General features: G+C 41.4%; 1 protein-coding gene across 5 annotated transcripts in view; it reads left to right on the top strand.

Annotated features, from left to right (window-relative positions):
• EPB41L4B (erythrocyte membrane protein band 4.1 like 4B) overlaps positions 1-18,218 on the top strand; it is a 190,292-nt gene that overhangs the window by 131,078 nt on the left and 40,996 nt on the right. For all 5 annotated transcript variants that reach the window (XM_075084416.1, XM_075084414.1, XM_075084413.1 and 2 more), the window contains one exon: positions 9,691-9,758. In XM_075084416.1, coding sequence (XP_074940517.1) covers positions 9,691-9,758 — 68 coding nt within the window. The remainder of the gene's footprint in view (positions 1-9,690; positions 9,759-18,218) is intronic.

Raw genomic sequence — 18,218 nt, 5'->3', positions numbered from 1 at the left:
CCTTTTTTCCTTCTTACCTGAGTTGTTTTGCACAAGGCTTTAGCAGTTGGATTGGATTAAGTAGGTGTCTGTAGGTCTGACCCCAATGAGACAACTGTTATGATTTCAGGGAGGAGGGGAAGCAAGACTGTTGTAGGATAGCACGTACTGTGGAAAAATAATGGCAAATGGTTCCTTTTGAAATCCCTGAACCTTTCAGTGCTAACAACGTATGGCTTAAGAGTTATAGCCAGTAAGTCTGGACACCACCTAATTCATGGAAATCCTCATTCAACTCCCTGCTTAGCCACCAAATTGCCTGTGCAACTAGAGATGAGTCCTTCTGCGCTTGAAGTCCCCTCCTGTCAAGTATGAAAGATCACACTTCCCAGATACATTGCAAAAATAAGTGGGCAGAGACCCGGCAATGGTCAGCCATTACAGTAAGAAGCTGTGGCTAGACAAGCACTGGGAAGGGTAGGCAAAAGCTCCAAGGTGAAGGAATGAGTAGAAACACACCATCTATCACCTAGAAAATGGGAGGAGGGAGAGGGCTACGGAGAGCCCTGATTAACCACTGTAGCTGGGTGCCATAAAACGACCTGTTTATCTTCTCTACTCCCCTGCCACCCGAACCACTAACTGAATACCAGTAGCTAAGCCGTTTCCCAGTGGCAGTTCAGTCATCTGGGGAAAGTGAGCCGGGATGGCATTACACTGCCCAGAGATACTTACAGCATCTTTTTGAGGGAGCAGATAAGAAATAGTTTCTTCATGGAAGACAACTTTTAACTCCATATATTCCTCCATGGCTGTGATCCTGCCCCTCTTTGACCCCGTCTGACATATCCTGCTGCCCAGTATATCTGCAGGACTAACGCTGTTACCCCCTGCCCAATTCTGTCTTTTGATGCAAGTTCTGTATTAAATCCCTGAGAAGTCCTGCCTTCTGGCTTTATTCTTAAGACTCCAATTTCCCATCTCTTGTTTTCTGTACTGTCATATTTCAACTTACAAGGCAGCCAGGGCAAGAAGTATATCTAAGTTTTGTAAGGCACAGCCTATATTCCTTGAGCTATAAAGCAAAACAGGCTGATTTTCCTCATGTACGGCATAGATTTTCCTTTATTTCATGGTATCAGAAAAAAAGACAACGACTTTGTAAAAGGAAGAAGGACCAGACTCCGTCTTATGCACACATTTTTTGAAATTAAATGTTCTTTTAAAGGCTGGGTAGGGTATTTACTAATATAATTTTTAAAACATCCACAAGAATCTATGGTCTAACTTGTCCTTTGTGAAACTTCATGGGGCATCTTCATTATACAGTTAGTTGTAAAAGCATGAGAAAAATATTGGTGCACTGTAGGACTGGATCTAAAATTAACAAACTGTTGCTTGAAATATTAGTAACAGCTCTCTCTCTCAGCAGTGGGAATATTTTCAATACCATATGCTACTACTAACATCAGGATGTGACAAGTTAATGAAGGCACCTCCTGTATGTAGTAGAAGAAGGTGGTATTCTTTGTCAGTTTTGAGAATGGAGTGAATGTTTGCAAGTGGAAAATATGAACTGGGACAGGAAATTTTCTGTAGTTTTCTTTCTTTATGGCAGCTAGATACCAACACAGGACAGCACCTTAGAAATGGATTATTCACTGCTTATGATTTCAAAAATAATTAAAAAAATGGGAAAATTATCCAATACATTTGAAAATATGTTCTGGAACATGGTCTCTGCAGTGCTTCATTTCAGGATTATGCTGACAAGCTGTTTCTCATATTCCTAGGGGACAATACACCATCTCCCAAGGCTATAGTCCTGAGTTAGAGACAGAAAGTCAGTAAGTTTATGGTACCAGTCACTGAACCCAGCCTGTAGTTTAGAGTTATAGAGCAGAAGGAAACTAACACTAGTCAGTTTGTTTATTTGGTGAAGATAGAAATACTTATGTGCCACTCTGCGCACTGGAGAATCAAACTACAGTGTGCATGGGGATGCTAGAAGCTGAATCCAGGAGCACACTCTTGTAGACACCACAGGTGAGAAATGTGAGGAACCCACTTGCAACTGTGGGAACCTGTGGTTTTCCCAGAGCATGTCCTACAGTATCTGTAGGTCTAGAGCAAAGGAGCAGTATTTCACAACACAACGTTCAAACTGTGCCACAGGGATCTGCCACCTTCTAGCTGACAGACTGCATATCACAGTTCCCACATAATTAAACTCCAGGGGAGCACTAAACACTGTGAAGCAACTGACATATTTTCTTCTCTTTTTTCTACCTTTTTTTTTTTGCATTTATTCCAGACTCTTCATTTGAGAGGGAGTGGTATAAAGCAGCAGCGAGGAGCTGCCAGAATACAAAAGACCAGCTCTCCCTGGCATTTAAAACCCCTTTGCAGCTTGCATGAGTCAGTGCTGATATGCTGTGATTGATCAGACGACTTGTTAGTACCACAAAGAGTCCCTTTTGCCATAACAGTTCATGGCCCAACTGATGGAGGAAAGATACTAGCAGGTTTCGGTTGCTATTTATATCCACTTTGGCTCCAGGCGAATCCTAATTATCCTTAGAATTAAGCACAGGCTCCTGAGCAAATGTACAGCTATCTCAGCAGGGCTTTTTCTTTTGGCGGGCAGTGTGTGTTGTGTTCTAGTAGTTTGTCTTCTACAAGCGGTGTTTGTATTCTCCACCCGTTACTCAAGCTTTCCTAAATCCTTGGGTTGATGTAAGTCTAGCAGGTTAGCACAGGGAAGAAACTAAGATCCTGTTTCTCAAAGGTATCTACTGCAGCTGATTTTTGCATTACTCGCATCTTTGCAGACAAGGGAACGCCAAGCCCATTTTTAAGATACGTTTTTGTAGTGCAGTTTATGGAAGACAAACAGAGGTGACATTACCGCCAAGCTGCTCCTCACCGAGCATTATAGATTGGTTGTTAAGGAAAAGGTGGTGGGAAAAGGTAGTTTGGAGATGCAGAGTTATTTACAAAAAGCATGCAAAATCCCATTCTCTTCTGCTTTATCAACCCCCAGGGAAACTGTTGGCTGGTGAGAGGTATCCTCTATCAGCCAGGTTTGGATTCTTGAGCAGTTGATTCCCCTGCCTTCATTCTCAGTAACCAAAGGGACATCTACATGTACGCTGAACAAAGGGACGTTCAATCCTCTAGCCCCTTTCACGGGCTAACTTTCTTCACAAACTTATACACATGTAAATTTTTAGGCCGAGTTGATAGCCATCTCTCTTTTTCCTCCGTGTCCTAGAAACAGGTAGAGACAGGTAATCATGTTGTTTTAAGTATTGCAAATATGTGAGTAAGTGCAGGTTGCTTGTGCTGTTTAGATTTGCCTCGAGGAAAGGACTGGACTGTGGTACAGAAAATGTCTCAGGGCGTGCCTGGGTACCGGTGTCATCCTGCAGCCTGTGTTTTCTACATAGATGCAAGCCACGGCTGCAAATGTAAATGAGACTGGGACATTATTTATGGTAGAAAGGGTGCATAAGTGAGGTGGCTCACAGTGCCAGTCTGTTGTAGCTACATTTTTGGTGATTCTTTGCCTTTGTCATTGTGCTGTCTCCTTTAAGGAAAAATTCAAGTGTAAGGAAAGATCCACGTGTAAGGACTTGTCAACTCCGAAGTCCAAGTGCTTTTGCCATGTATTTCTAGAAAAAATTCACTGTCTTTATGTGAGCTGGGTCTTTTTGAGCTTTATTCACTTTAAGGGGATCTGGATTCACACCCTAATCAGGTCATGAATGAAAATAGAGTAGGTGAGGGGAAGACACTTGAGGATTTATAAACTTATGCGATCTTTCTTATAATAGGATTTAAACAAATCCTTCTGGATGCCCAGAGGAGTCCTTAGCTTTCACTAGATGTTGACTTAAGTACCTTGAAAGGATCAGCTTTTTCAACATTTTAACCTCTTTCCATCATGAATTAGATGCTGTTGCTTCCCTTTCCTCCCTCCCTTCACCTGTCCCTATTCACAGCACAGAGCCACTGCACAATTTGACAATCTTCGCAGAGATCAGAACTGGAATTACGTGAGTATAACAGGTCACAGCTGAGGTGTTCAGGCTGTGGGGGAAGCTTGCACAGCTCCTTATGTGCACGATGCCTTCCTTGCTAAAGCTGTTGCTGTTAGTCACCCACTTGGATGAGCAATACACTCACTGGTGAATTTCAGGCTAAGTCAAAAGAAGCAACTGCGCTGGGACTCTGGACTGGAACAGCAGCGAGCACAACACCGCGTCAGTTATAATTGCTCATAACAATGGAATTTAAAAATGGCTCAGCTTCAAATCCTCTGTGTTCAGTTGCTACAGGGAAACAGGTTTGCTCAACTTTAAAAGCAAGCCTACAGGAAATGAAGGGTGTCAGAGGTATAAAAATACAAGATTTTGAATGTGTGTGGGCCAGGATGATCAATAGGTGATACCTGGCAGTTCATTAGAACTGTGTCAGCAATGATACCTCAAAGTGAGGGAAAGAACCGAGGAAATGATGCGGCAGCCTTGCTGAGATACAGAAGGGGAAGGAGGATTTAGATAAACAGAATATGGGAAAAGGGAAATCTTTAATTTATTCCCTGGGATACTGGAGGCAAATGTGGCAGTGGTGTCACAAGAGTGTGACAGCTCATTGTGGATATGTCAGCTGTGTTTCCTAACTGGCACGTCTGTAAGTGCTAGTACACGATGAGGCAAGTACTGTTCGTTTGTGGTGATGTGTAGGAGCCCCCGCCATAGCCCAGGAAATGCATGGTGCCAGGCCCTGTTCAGAGGGAGAAAAACAGAGTAGTCTGTTCCCAAGAGACCTAACCATGACGCTTTTCTGCCTGAAAGGATACATTTAACATAATTAAATCACCAGGGTAGGTTTACCTTGGCAGGGTGTTCTTCCTGATAATATGTTGCTTAGCCTGTATTATCTAATGCGATCGGTCAACAATCGGTGTGGGTGACAAATGACAAAAATGTAGGTGAAGAGCTGAAAAACCTGGTATGCTTCAGGCCTCCTTAGCATCATTACAGAGCCAGAAAGAGACGCTAAAGAAAAGTATTTCCAGGCCACTGCAGCGAGAGCCATTGCTTCCTTACCTTTGAAGATCGCCAAACATGTGAAAGCTGTGTTGCTCCCCCTTCCTTTCTGTAACTGGGAACTTTGTGAAATTGCTAAATAAGAGACATCATGTGTTTCATATGAGCCTTCCAGACCCTTGTCTTTCTCAGATGAGAACCTGACACCCCACCTTGGCTGCAGTGATCAGGTTCTTCATGCAGTCTTTTTTGCTGATTGTAGATATTCCTATTGTGGATCAGATGGGGTGAGAGCCACAGCGATGCCCCTTGGGATGGAGGAGGGGCACAGAGGGTGCTGGCTCCCCAAGGTGCTTCCTTGAGGTTTAAGGCCCATCGCCTGCCTTGCCCAGTACCCCAGAGGAGGCTTACCAGCCCACAGTCCCAGCCAGAATTAGTCATCTATGCAGAAGCACAGAAGGCTGCAGGGAAGTTGTGTCTTTCCTGTGTTCTCCCACTTGGTACATGCCCAGTGCAACCAATTTCTATTCTGAGGTCCTGTTCCCCATCATCCTGGGGCTAACTCTTCCTTCAGAAGAAAATAGAAGGAGCTGCTGTTCACTAGGCAAATCCAGCCACTGGGGCTTGTGAATTCATACGTGGAGTTGATCCCACAGGCCAGAAGGTGTTCCCAACCCTGCTGGAAAGCTCAGCAGAGTCTGATGTTGCGTCCCTGAAGCATCCGTCTGCTCCCTAAGGCTCCAAAGGACCTGGCTGCTAGGACAGCAGCAGGGGTTATGGCTGCTCAGGGATCCACTGATAAGCAGTCTGAAAACAGCCAGGATCAGCCTGGCAGTCCACAGGTATATCACTTAGGCAACTGTGGACAAAATTTGATATTACTTAGATGCTTTTGTCCTCTTTTAATATTTTGGTGAAACTAGTCTTTCTTAGCAATCATCCACGAACAGAGGCTGTACAATGGCATTTCTGTCCAGGCATGTTTCTTGTCTCTAGTACGATAAAGTAATGCTTTACCCTTGTTTCTAACACCATCCAGAAAGTTAATGACATATGAAATTGGAACATTAATAATTTTTCTTTTGCTCTGGGCCCAGTGCAGATAAGAAAAGAGAATGGCATTGTGTGGATGGATTATATTGATCGACCTTTAATTTTGTTTGGTTTGCAGTCTGGTAGCCAGAAGAGCCAGCTTTTTTCTCTTTGGGTAATTATTAAATGAATCTGCTTCTTTATAAATGACGTTTCCAGGTCTGCTGTGCCCTGAAACCTCTCCCTTTTGGAGCAGCAGCCTCTGGGTGAGGGGAGAATCTGCCTTAGTTAAGAACATCTGAGCAGCTCCATGCTGCTGCCTCTGTCCTTCTTACACAACCCAGTGCTGGGCTTTCTGTGGGTGACAGAGCCTCTGCCCAGCTGTCCATATACATTCCTCACCTACGTACCTCCTGCTATCTTTGGCTAAACTCCCTTGTTCCATTGATGGAGGGCATCCTGCTATAGAAACCTAAATCCTGGCCTTAGCACATGCACTTGCATTCAAATGAAGGCAAACTATCTGGGAATTATATTGTGAGAGTTGTGTACAAGTATAACCCTTGTTTTACATTCACATCTTTTCCGTAAGGCTGAGGAAGTCCTTGTGTAGTTAGTGAGTGTGATTTGCTGGGTTAGGAGGAAAAATAAAAGAAACATACTGTCACCTAATGAGTTACTGGCCTCTTTCTGAAACAAACAAACCAACCAAAACCCAGTGAGCCAAAAAGCAAAGCAAGGGTAATGCAGTTCCTGATGGCTGAAGACCTTTGCAGAAATGTTTGCAGGTATAACGTTTTCCTACGTCTGTTCATCCATAGGCATGGGGGAGGGGCATAGGGCGAGGAGAATTAGCTCATCCTTATGAATGTGTACCTGCCAGTGCACACCCATGGCACCCAGTGTGCATGCCTGCATCACCTAAGGCTGTTCAGGCCTCTCCATTTCTTCACATTCTCCCTCTCTCCCTCTAGTTTAGAATGAGATTACTTGCTTGCTGGTCTGCAGTAGCTACTTGTGTGTACAGGAGTCTTTTCTGTTCTCTAAAGCATAAGTAATAATGGAGAAAATTAACATGAAGAGAAGTTCCTCAGGATGCTGATCATGCCGTTTAGGAATACACCACTTCTTGAGATGCAGGCTTAGCCTTCCAGTGCAGCGAAGGCAAAAGAGAGTGGTAATATGGTCACAGATCTGAGAAGAAACCAAGGGTCAGCTATTAGGCACTAATACAGTGAAGCCCTCCCAACTGGCTAATGAGGCCCATGGCTTATACTGTTTAAGTAAGTGGAATTTTAATAATTTCACTCCTGGTCACAGCCCCTGCATCGCATCTTGACCTCTATATTCTCTTTTCCTTTGCTGTGTTCAAGTACATCTTAAAATGCAGCTCAATTAATTTGGTGAAAATTGGAATAAAATAAAATTTATGGTTTTAAAAAGTAGCCAATTTGACACATAATAAGCAGCTGGCTTGTCAGGCTTAACAATAAAATGTTGTTAAGACATCAGTGTGGAAGAAGAGACTGCATACTAAGTTTCTGACAGCCAGATTCATGTTTACAGCTTTCAGAAACCCAACAGCTTTATGAAAAGCATTATAATTTCTTAGAACAAAGAAGTATTACTTCAGTGCTCGTCTATGCCAACAAAGAATGATTTTCAATGCTTACTCTCAATTCCTTAAAAAACCTTTTATTTCCTTTCAAGAAAGTACTAGATTTTGACTAAACATTATGCTAGACAGAGCTACTAGAAGACAAGTAAAGAAATGTTTTCTAGAGCTGAGATAATTTCTTAAAGTTATGAATTTATTAAAATTTAAAAATTGCACTTTGGGGCCTGAAATTATTCACAGTGTGAAGCTAACTCACTGAAAACCTTACCTGCAAAAATTTAGTGGCCAAGTTACGATGGTGGTGATGGTATGATTATGTCCCACTTTTATCTGATTGCTTAATGTTTAGAGCATTTGCTCAGGACTGAGGAAACCTCTGGCTGAGGGAGATTAAACCCAAATACATAAGAGCACTATGCTGGGGAGGAGCTCCTCCAGTATCTACTGCTGATCCTGTTCTCCTCTGAGTAAACTAGCTTCCTCTGTGAAAACTAGCGCCCTAGGAGAGGGGCAAACCTGCTGATGAAGTTCAGAGGGTCCCCTCTCTGCTCATCAGGGTTTTGGTATCAATATACAAGGTGCAACAACTCTAACAGGAAGGGTTACAGAGGGATTTATCTTAAAATGCTCCCTAACCCATCACCTCAGGTACTTGGCTAGAGTAGGCCCAGGACAGAGTTCACTTTCAGCCAGGCTCCCAGTGGTTCCAGTTTCATTGCCTATACAGTTAATCGTGTGTGCAAGCTGGAACAGTCTGTTCCCACCATGGCTGATGCTCTGGTAAATAATGACTTGAAAAGTGGCAATGGGGATTTTGGTCTCTCTGGCACAAGGAGGAAGCAAACCTAAAACTACCACAGCCTGGGCAATTTCCCCAAGCACTTAGCATCCCTACTGATATTTTGTAGTTCATTGCTAAGGTATAGGAGAAATTCAGCTTTGATTTTGTTTCTTTTTCTTATGAGTACCCTCAAATGGAATGTATCAATTTGTGTTGAATGGAAGGTCTCATGTCAAATTTACAATTTTTGTACATGCCTGTAAAATCCTTTGATTTGAATTTGATGGATTTGAAGGAACCTGTCTCATCCTTTTTGAAGAGGATGAGACTAGCATATTTAATTCAATTTGATCTGGACCAATGGCCTCAAATTATTATGATTCAGATATTGACACTGAAAAATCACTCCAGTGTAGGACTGTATCAGTTGCCTTCTGTCCATTTAGCGGAATAGAAATGTCAGAGCCTGGCAAATCCATTACTGATTTGGAGATACTCCTGTGTCTTCAGCCAGTATTTTTTGTAGAGGGGTGCAGTGTTGTACCGATACTGGCATTTACACATGGACTGTGGAACCCTGCATCTCAGTCGAAGAGTATAATCTGCCAACATCTGCCCCAACTGGGCGTTTCCTGGGTAATGAAGCAATTTTCATGTAAGTCATTTTGCAATACTAGTATTTTCAGCTCTGTAGACAAAATGGTATGTGATACAGGACTCTAATTTAGCAGAGAGCAGTAGTGGGTGAGATTTTCTGTGAATTGCATGTACAGTGTGATTATATGTGGGGGATCCCATTTTTCAATTAATTTTTCAAAGACTGAATGAAAAGTTGGCATCATTATTTTGATTAGACTACATGAATGCTTATTCTACTCCAATCAGAAGAACAGCTAGGCAACAGTATGTTTGCCTGGGTTGATTTTTATTATTTCTGCTCAAATGCTTTCTGAAGGAACCATAAATATCAGCATTCCTTTCTTTCTCCTCCTTTATCCCTCTCCAGTCTCTTCCTAACTCTATTGCTCTGCACATTGTAGCTCATCACAGTGAATCGCAACTGTAGGAGGTGAAAAAAAAATACTGTGCCTTTTACATCTGAGCAGAGTAGGCATTTTGGGTATTGCAGTTTTCTGGGGTGCTTACAGGAATATTTTTTTAATAAACAGTTGTATTATCCTAAGTGTATGGATGTTATACTAAATTTTGGCTCCTTCTTTTAACAGGCTGTGAAAGAAGAGACCTCTTTTGTAAATCCCAGTAAGACCTCCAGCCTGCAGGACCCTAATGTAAGGTCTGTTGCTTCTTCTCCGTAGGGAAAACATCAAATAAATGCATGATCTATTGAGGCATTTTCCAAACATTTTCTCAAACAGGTGTTATGGGTCAGTTTGCTCGTCCCCAAGTTGCTGTGTAAAGTTCACCAAGCAATGACCTGAGGAGAAGGTGTCTGTAAGAAGGGTGCTTTTTTTTATAAACTTATATCAGATATAGTTGAAGAATTAATAAAAGCTCAGCTTCAAAACTCAGACTAAGTGTGTGTACTTGAACAACAGCTAAAAGCTCAAAGTAAAAAATCAGGTCTAGAGATAAACTTAGGAAAGCTTGTATAAAAAATAAGTCACTTATCATAACTTTGGTATCATTAATGTCCTAGGACTCCAAACTGTGGAATATCCTTGTGTTTATGTTTTTCTGATCTGTGCAAGTTTGATTTGTTTTTTTTTTTTTGGCAGAAGAAGAGACATTTGATATACAGTCTTCAGGAAAATGGCTCATTTGCAGGCAGTAGTGACCACCTTGGATTGTACTTTTATTCTGTTGATAGTGGATAGTAGCCTTCCTTTTTTGGGGTGGCCATTTTGAAGAGGCATGTTAATTGTAAACATTGTTTGAATGACACGGTACTCTCTCTTTCTGCAGGTGATTAGAGAGGAGGTTACAGCATGTGTATTTGGAAATTGCCTGCCTCTATATGTATGGTAGTGCCATCACTTTGGACATCTTTAGTATCCAAATCTGAGAAGAGCATTTGCTGAAAAATATTTTAAAGCATGGCAATCACACTGGCTGTTAATCAGCTAATTATGCTAGTGTATATACTATATATATGTTTATGTATATGTAATATACATAGGTACTAGAGCACTAGTAACTCTCTGGTGGTGACTCTTGCAACTGAAAGCAGACATTTAAGTATCTTACAGGAAAGGATGGATGTGGGGGTAATGAATTATGTTTGACAAATTTAATCATTCTGAACTCTAGAAGAAACAGTTATAGTTGTGAAAATCTGCCAAGGTTTTTTTCAAACGTGTATCTTTCCTATGAGGTGATAAATCAGCAATAGCCTTCAAAAAACATTTCATTCAAAAATTCCTTTCTGATGAGATTGGGCTAGCAGAGGTGCTGTGTTTCCTTAGTGAAAGCAGCTACTTAGAGAAGAACAGTGAGGATGGTTGGTAGTGCTGAGGCAGGAGGAGACATGAGAGGCGATACTATTGCTTTCCGTTGCAGTTCCTGGCTTGCCTGCAGTACAGCTGTGATGCCCAGTTCCCCACATATCTCTCATCTTGGGACAGCCTGCAGAGCTGTAACTTCTAGCTTGGCAGGCCGTGATTTTCCTATTTGTTTGTCCAAGCAGCTGTAAAGTGTACTTGATATTTAGAATCACCCGCTTTTCTCCTGTGCCATTGCCCTTTTTAGACCTCTACAAAACTTTCTTAGGACCACTGAGAAAATTCATCACGTATGTTAAACAGTGACCTATTTCTTTGTTTAACAGAAATGGGTTTCATGTATTGTCTTTGCTACAACACCCTTTGTTGGGTTGCTGTCACTTCCAGAAGCAGTTCAGGAGGACCTGATTTGTAAAGCCCTGCGTGATTTGGAACATGGCTAAAAGCTTGTTTTCCTTACTCACCTTTGCTGAACTTCTGCGTAACATCTGTAGAAAAGCCTTTCTATTTCACATTTTGTAATAGATTCTCTCCTCCTTCATCATGCTGAGCTGTAAATGAGTTGTGAGTTGTGTGTTGTGTGAGGTGAAGTACTAGTCAGCATGAGTAAAGGTGGCAACCTGGCTGCAAAGCTAATTTTACTGTTTTCTTTTGCACACATCCAAGCTTTTAAACCCGTAAAAGCCACTTTGGAGTTCTCGGTATGCAGCAGTCTGGTGTATATTTGTCTAATATTTATTTTTGTCTGGTTTGTGTCAAGCTTTGTTTCCTCTACAGTCAGTTGTGCCAAATGAAATGGTATTGTTTTATTGCTTTGTGTCTGTGTCCTGGAAGTGCAAATATACAAGTAATCAATGCTCAAAGACAGACCAATTTTAACAGCCTGCATTCAAAACTCAGAAAATAATGCAAAATAAATTCAGTGTCTAACCAATTCTCTTCCTCCTTCAAGTGGCTTCCCTTTCTGCAGGGACATAGGCAGCTTTGCAGACAACCAGCATGTGACTTATTTGCCAATAACATCCTCTATAACCTCTATTTTCTCTACTTGGATGGACACAACTGAGCCTTTGCTCTACTAGGAATTGCATCTGAGTAGTCAAGGGTTAGTTCATAGTGGTCAGGCAAGTCACCTGGGAGTTTTGCTCTTCTTTAATTGAGAAATAGCTAAGTATCATTTGTGAAAATGCCCTCCCCATGGAATATAATTTTTATTCCTGCAAGTACCCATGCAGACATTCCTGTAGACAACACCTGTGTGAATATTTGAGGAATGCTGGTTTGCTGAAGTATCTTGCCAGTTGAAACCAGTATCTGTCACAGCTATTTAACAATACTCCTCTCTTTTCACGGAAGGAATTTATAGCAGGGACAGTGACTTCATGTATTTGATTACTGATGACTGTACAATACACTAGCAAAATGCTCTGTTTTTTTCCAAACCCAAGACATTGAGAAGTTTGTTCAGGCTAGCTAGTAAGCAAATATATGCAGTTTTGCTTATTAACCGAGGCATGAATTGTTCATACAAATAGGGAAGTAGAAGGTGAGGAAGGAAGGCAGTAGTGCTCGTTTGATTTAAGAACTGTGCTCTCTTTGCTACCATTTTGTCTGCTCATCCATTGCCACTCTGAATATTACACTTCTAATGAATTAACTGCTTGGATATGGCCTGTAATCCCCCTGAGAAATTATTTTAGCATCTGCCATGGCAGACTCAATTTGGCTAACAATTGCTATAGCTCTTTGTGGCATTAGTTCTGGTTCAACTAGTAATTACTCATATGTAATGTGTGGTATAGCCACTTTTGCTACAAGCAGGACTCCAGTCGTTTTGTTGGGCATGGCCTCAGAATGGTGTATAATGTTGTGCTTACACAAAGTCATCATATATCAGTCAATTTATTCACCTGTTTTCTGTGTCTGTTGGCAAACTGTGTATCCGTCTGCATCTAAGTCACTTTAAATATGGGGAAAAACCCCACAGCTGAAGCTGAAATATCACTATTTTGTCAGCTTTCAGGAGGGGAAAGCCTGTGAAATTTGCTCTGTCATTTGGTGCCCAGGCTGGGAGTGCAAGATTTGTCCTCTGATCTTCCTGTTAATAGCTAACCTGTACGTGTCAGATTAAGCTGCAGGAGGATGTGGGACCACAGAAGAGTACAGTCCTCTCTCCCCCCTGCTTTTGGAGAGCAATGCTGTGCATCTCTATAGCTTTTCCTCCTCCGGATAGGATTATTTTTCTCCCAGACTGCTTCAAGTGCTGGTTCCCACATTCAGTGAGGAAAAAGCTGGCGACTCAGTCAGCCCAATACGTGCTGCAGTGTCCTAGCTTACACTCTCCTTATTCTGCAATTAAGGCTGATACGAGGCGCTGTGAATTGGGACACAGTCATACGTTGCACCTGCTGACCCTGCCGCTTTGCTGATAGCCCGTAGCAGAGCAGCAGATCTGGACAGTGGCAGTAAGGAAGTGGTACGGTTACCTCAGCTGGATCTGTTCGGGCTGCCCATGACTGAGCAATCAGCTGAACAAAGTCAAATGAGAGCAACTAATGGGAGGGGAATTTCAAAAGCGGTTTACAGAGGAGAGCCGTGAGTTATCTTGATAAGACCCAGAAGTCCTACCAAGAAGAGTTTGATGTGTCTTTGTTACAGCTCTGTTGTAACAGATTTGCAAACGCACACATTTTCATCAACACCCAAGTAATATGTACAGAGAAGTACAGCCCAGCTATATAGCTGGGGCATAAGCATTTTGGACAAGGCAGCACATAATATCGGTTTATGGAAGAAGAAATACCTGAAAAAAATGTGCTATGTGTGTTGCATTATTTCGCTTTTTATGCTGACTATATCAAATCAAGAAGAGATACAGTTAGTTTGCAGTTATCGCCTTGCATAGTGAGGCACACTTTGTTAAGGCACGTAGTAAAAATATGTTTGTGTCAACATTGGACTAGTTTGGAATTTGTAATGCCAGTCATTTTGCAATGATTTTTAATGGTACTTCTTTTGGGACGTAGGTCCCAAGTCTGCAAGGGAGGCAGTGTCAGTCCTTTTTGTGACCAACAAAAGGAATTAATCTTCCACTAGAGCTAGAAAAGCCTTTCAAAGACTATTTTCTTCTCTAGTGTTGTTAGAGGAGGACCTGTCATGGTGCCGAATGGGCCAGAAGGGATTGTGAGGAAGTAACAGAGGTATTTCCCTGTCTGTTAGAAACTTCCTTACACCCAGGTATCTAACTTGATGTCCAGGTGGACGTGTCAAGGGAGAAATGTTCAGGGAGAATTCGCTGGTTAGGCATCTAATTTAATTCAGGTTTGAGATTACTGTATGTTGTTATGTATAGTTTTGGTAAGGCTCTCATCACCTGCCTCCAACTGAGAGTTTTTATGTGATTCTTCTAGCCTTGAGAGGTCAGGGTTCAGGCTGTCTGCCAGAACATTTGTGTAATGAAGGAAGTATAAAATATTGTAGGAAGTATAAAAAAGAAATTGTGGTCACCTGATTTCTTATCACATCTGGTCACACTCTCCTCTTGAGCAGAGGCCTGTCCCATCTAGTGATCAGGGATGCAGAGGTTTCTCTCCCACAGCGTATCAAGTGAATGTGAAACACATAGTCACCTCTTCACCTTTTTATAAACCTCCCCCATTTCTTAGTAAAGGGATGGGCTGCTAGAAAGATAACGTCTTGAACTCTCTTTCTAGAAATTTCCCACCTAATTGCCAGACTACTTCTTTTCTTAAACATAAAAAATATATAGGGCTAACCACAGAACCCCATCAAGATAATTCCTTCCAATATTCCTCTCCTTATTCAAACCTTTGCCAGACAGAAGCACCATCTGTACAACTCCCCCCAGTGCCTATAAATGAACCTCTCCTGAAAACTCTTTGAAGTATCTGTTTTCTCCCTGGCTATGACCACCTGGGTAAGCCTATAGTATATATGTGTGTGTGCTTATGCACACAGATTCACACACACAGAGTTTGGCTATGTTTAACATAAAGGTCTACACATTTCTTATTCTGTTCACTTCTTCAGATATGGCTGAATGTATCTGTTGGTATAACCCTTGTACACTGGCTTCAGGAATTCCAGTTTGTGAAAAATTAGACCAAATTAGTACAGATGTCAGGAAATGCTAATACTTTGGAACCAGGCGAAATACTGGTCATCCTCAGGCATACCCCGTTTGCCAAGCCAAACTTTCATCTTGGGACAAATCAGACAGTGGAAACATTAGCAAAAATGCCCAATGTTAAAAAAAAATAATTGAAAAGAAACTGAAATTAATTTTGTAAGAGGAATTATCTGGAAATCATTGGGATTTCCTGATAATGTACTTTTTTCTTCATGGTCACTTAGAGTTCAGAAATTTTAGACATGGTACATGTCTGATTCAGGTGATCTGGATGAAGGTCTTCAAGACCTGGTACATGTAAACACTAACACCTTCGTCATCTGCTAAATGTTAGTCTTCATTTTCTGAGTAGCTGTTTACTGTTACACACACAAGACTATCCTGTAGTTAAAACTGATACACTCTTTTGAGGTTATGTTTTAGAAAATTGAAATGGTAACTGACATTGTTTCTGAGAAATTTTAGTTAGTTATCATAGAATTGTAGAACTGTTGATTGGAAGGGACATCTGGAGGTCATCTAGTCCAGTCTCCTGCTCAAAGCAGGCCTGTCACCAACACTAGATCAGGTCAGCCATGGCTTTGTCTAGCTGAATTTTGAAAACCTCCAAGGATGGAGATTATACAGCCTCTTATGCAAAATACTGATCAAATGTGCAAATGCAAGTTCCCACATTTCTGAGGCAGATGCCCAAGTGTTGTCATTCAAGAGCCCTCAGGTTGGCTGGTCATTTATTACTGTTCCTGTCACTGTTGCCACTTGCTGCTTTGCACCATGTGGTACATTTATGGTCTGCAATATTTATTTTCCCTTATAACATGCATTTGGATTGCTACCGACTTTGGCATGCTTTACATCCAACATGGTTCAGGATTTATCTGCAAATTTCTTTCTGTTTAGACCAACTGCTGCATCACCCTTTGTTGATCCTTGTTATCCAAATTATCTCATCTTTCATAGGATTGCAAATAGCAATATTCTTCTTATGTGGGAGTAGGTATAAGCACCAGCTGGTGCTTTGTGCATTCATTTATTCTAATTTTCTTTGTAAATCTTCCCATCCGAAACCAAATTACGCTATTACATTAAGACTAATTACATTAGGAGCTGCTCAACACATAACGTAAAATTAAATGTTATCGCACAGATCTTGATGATGCTGCACACCAGAAAAGAAGGGTGGAAAATAATAAATTATATCGAGTTATACAGGCTAAAGATGAATCAGGAGGCACTCTTCTGAATGCCCAAGGCAGACTAATGCTCATACAGATTGTCAGAATATGATTCCCCTGGTGTGGCTCGTGCATCTGATGTACACTAGGCTTTGAGTTTGGCTGCCTTTCAATTTATGTGGATATGTCCTACACCTCTTCCGACCAAAGCGGTGATACTTCTTACACATCACTTTCGTGTATCATCAAGGGAGGAGCACCACTCAAAGTGATGTCTGCATTCTTGTGCTTTTCCCTTTCCTTTCTCAACTGCACAGTCTCCATTAACTTTTGAATTATCATCTCTTGGTATCTGAGCTAACATCCTGCTGAAGTACCTGGTGCAGTGTGAATTTGAACCTGATTTTTCAGAGAACTTTGGCTCTCTGCAGGTGCTCTCAGGATACGACCCTATGAGCATGGTGCAAAGCATACTGATGTTTGCTTAATCTGTACACATTTTGGATCTGAAACTAACACGTCAGTATCTGTCTTTATACATACGCTTCCAGTGAATGTCAGGGTAGTTTTCCAACAGCATAGAGGCATGTGCACAAGGAGTTTGTTCTAGCTTATTCGACAATATGTACTCTGCGCACTGACTTTTTTTATCAGTGACAATGACTTAGGACTCTTTGGAATCATAAGTCAAGGCAACATTTTTTGAGAAGAAAAGTAACTTTCCTTTTTATAAGGAAAGCTAGGGTTCTGAAGTGGTAGTAGTATTCTCAGAGAAGTGGAATTTATTGTACAGCTGCTTATCAGCTGCTCAACACTTCAAGGCACATGAGCTGATTTTCAATTAGAAATTTCAGTTGACAGAGATGGCTGTGGCCCACAAAGATCTCTTGGGTGCTGTATCTAACAACAGTTCTTACAAAGGCTGCAAACTGACACCAGGTATCAAGTCTGAGGCTTTAACCATGGACAGTTTCTAGATAGGTAGTTTCTAAGCATCACAGAGCTGATGTTTTGGATCAGCCATACAGCGAGAGCTGTGGTAGGAGATATCCACGTTGATATCTGGAGGCTAAGAATAGGCATGCCACCTGGCTGATTATGGGCAGTTGGTTTCCTCAAGTCAAAGACTTCAGTTCCCTAGGAAAATAGACATATGCAAAAGAACTTTTAGGTAGGTCAGAATTGAAGGTGATCAAAAATTATGTGCTTGGTTTTACCTAGCATGACCTTCATTGAATCCAGGCAGGCTGTGTTTTCTTAGAATCAGAATAGACTTAATTCTCTGAGGCAGAGTCTGAAACAACATTTAAATATCACCTTCTAAATGTATTGTGAAATATTATAGGAAAACTAAAAGCATTATCTATGTTGACCTCTTCCTAACAAATATTAATTGCTTTTAAAAAGCTGCTTTTTCATTTAATCTTCATCCTTAAAAATAGAAAACATTCACTCCCCAGCTGAAAAATTTCAGCCAACATTTCCAAAAACAAAGTGAATAACCAAAAGCACACCAGCCTGGCCTCAATCCAGTGGACAGGTTAATGGATCTGCTACTCTGGCTTTTTACAGGAACTGCACCCAGTAATTTCTGCATCAAAGTCATAACTTCAAGCTGAAAACTTGCATACCCTTTGCATGCCAGTCTGCATTAAAGATTGCAGATAGGACACCTAGGTATGTTCTTTGACTTCATTTCAAGTATTGAAGACCTCTTTCACCTGTTGCCTGAAGTCAGATGCTGATGAATTGTTTGTAATTGTATTCTTAATCTCTGAACTATGGAGAAAAGAGCAGTACTCAGACCTTTCATATGAGGTTAAGCCCATGAAATACCCCACTCGAAGGGCGTCTCTTTGGCTGTGTCCCTTAAACTGCATTAGGCCCTTTGGAAACCACAGCATTTAGAATGGCTGTCCTGATTGCTGTACGGAGAGGTACAATTTGTAGCTCAGTTTGACCTTAGATAC

The sequence above is a fragment of the Phalacrocorax aristotelis genome, chromosome 2 (genome assembly GCF_949628215.1).
Source record: "Phalacrocorax aristotelis chromosome 2, bGulAri2.1, whole genome shotgun sequence".
NCBI lineage: Eukaryota > Metazoa > Chordata > Aves > Suliformes > Phalacrocoracidae > Phalacrocorax > Phalacrocorax aristotelis.
The sequence above is the reverse complement of the archived record's forward strand: the minus strand, read 5'-3'. Positions and strand labels throughout refer to the sequence as shown.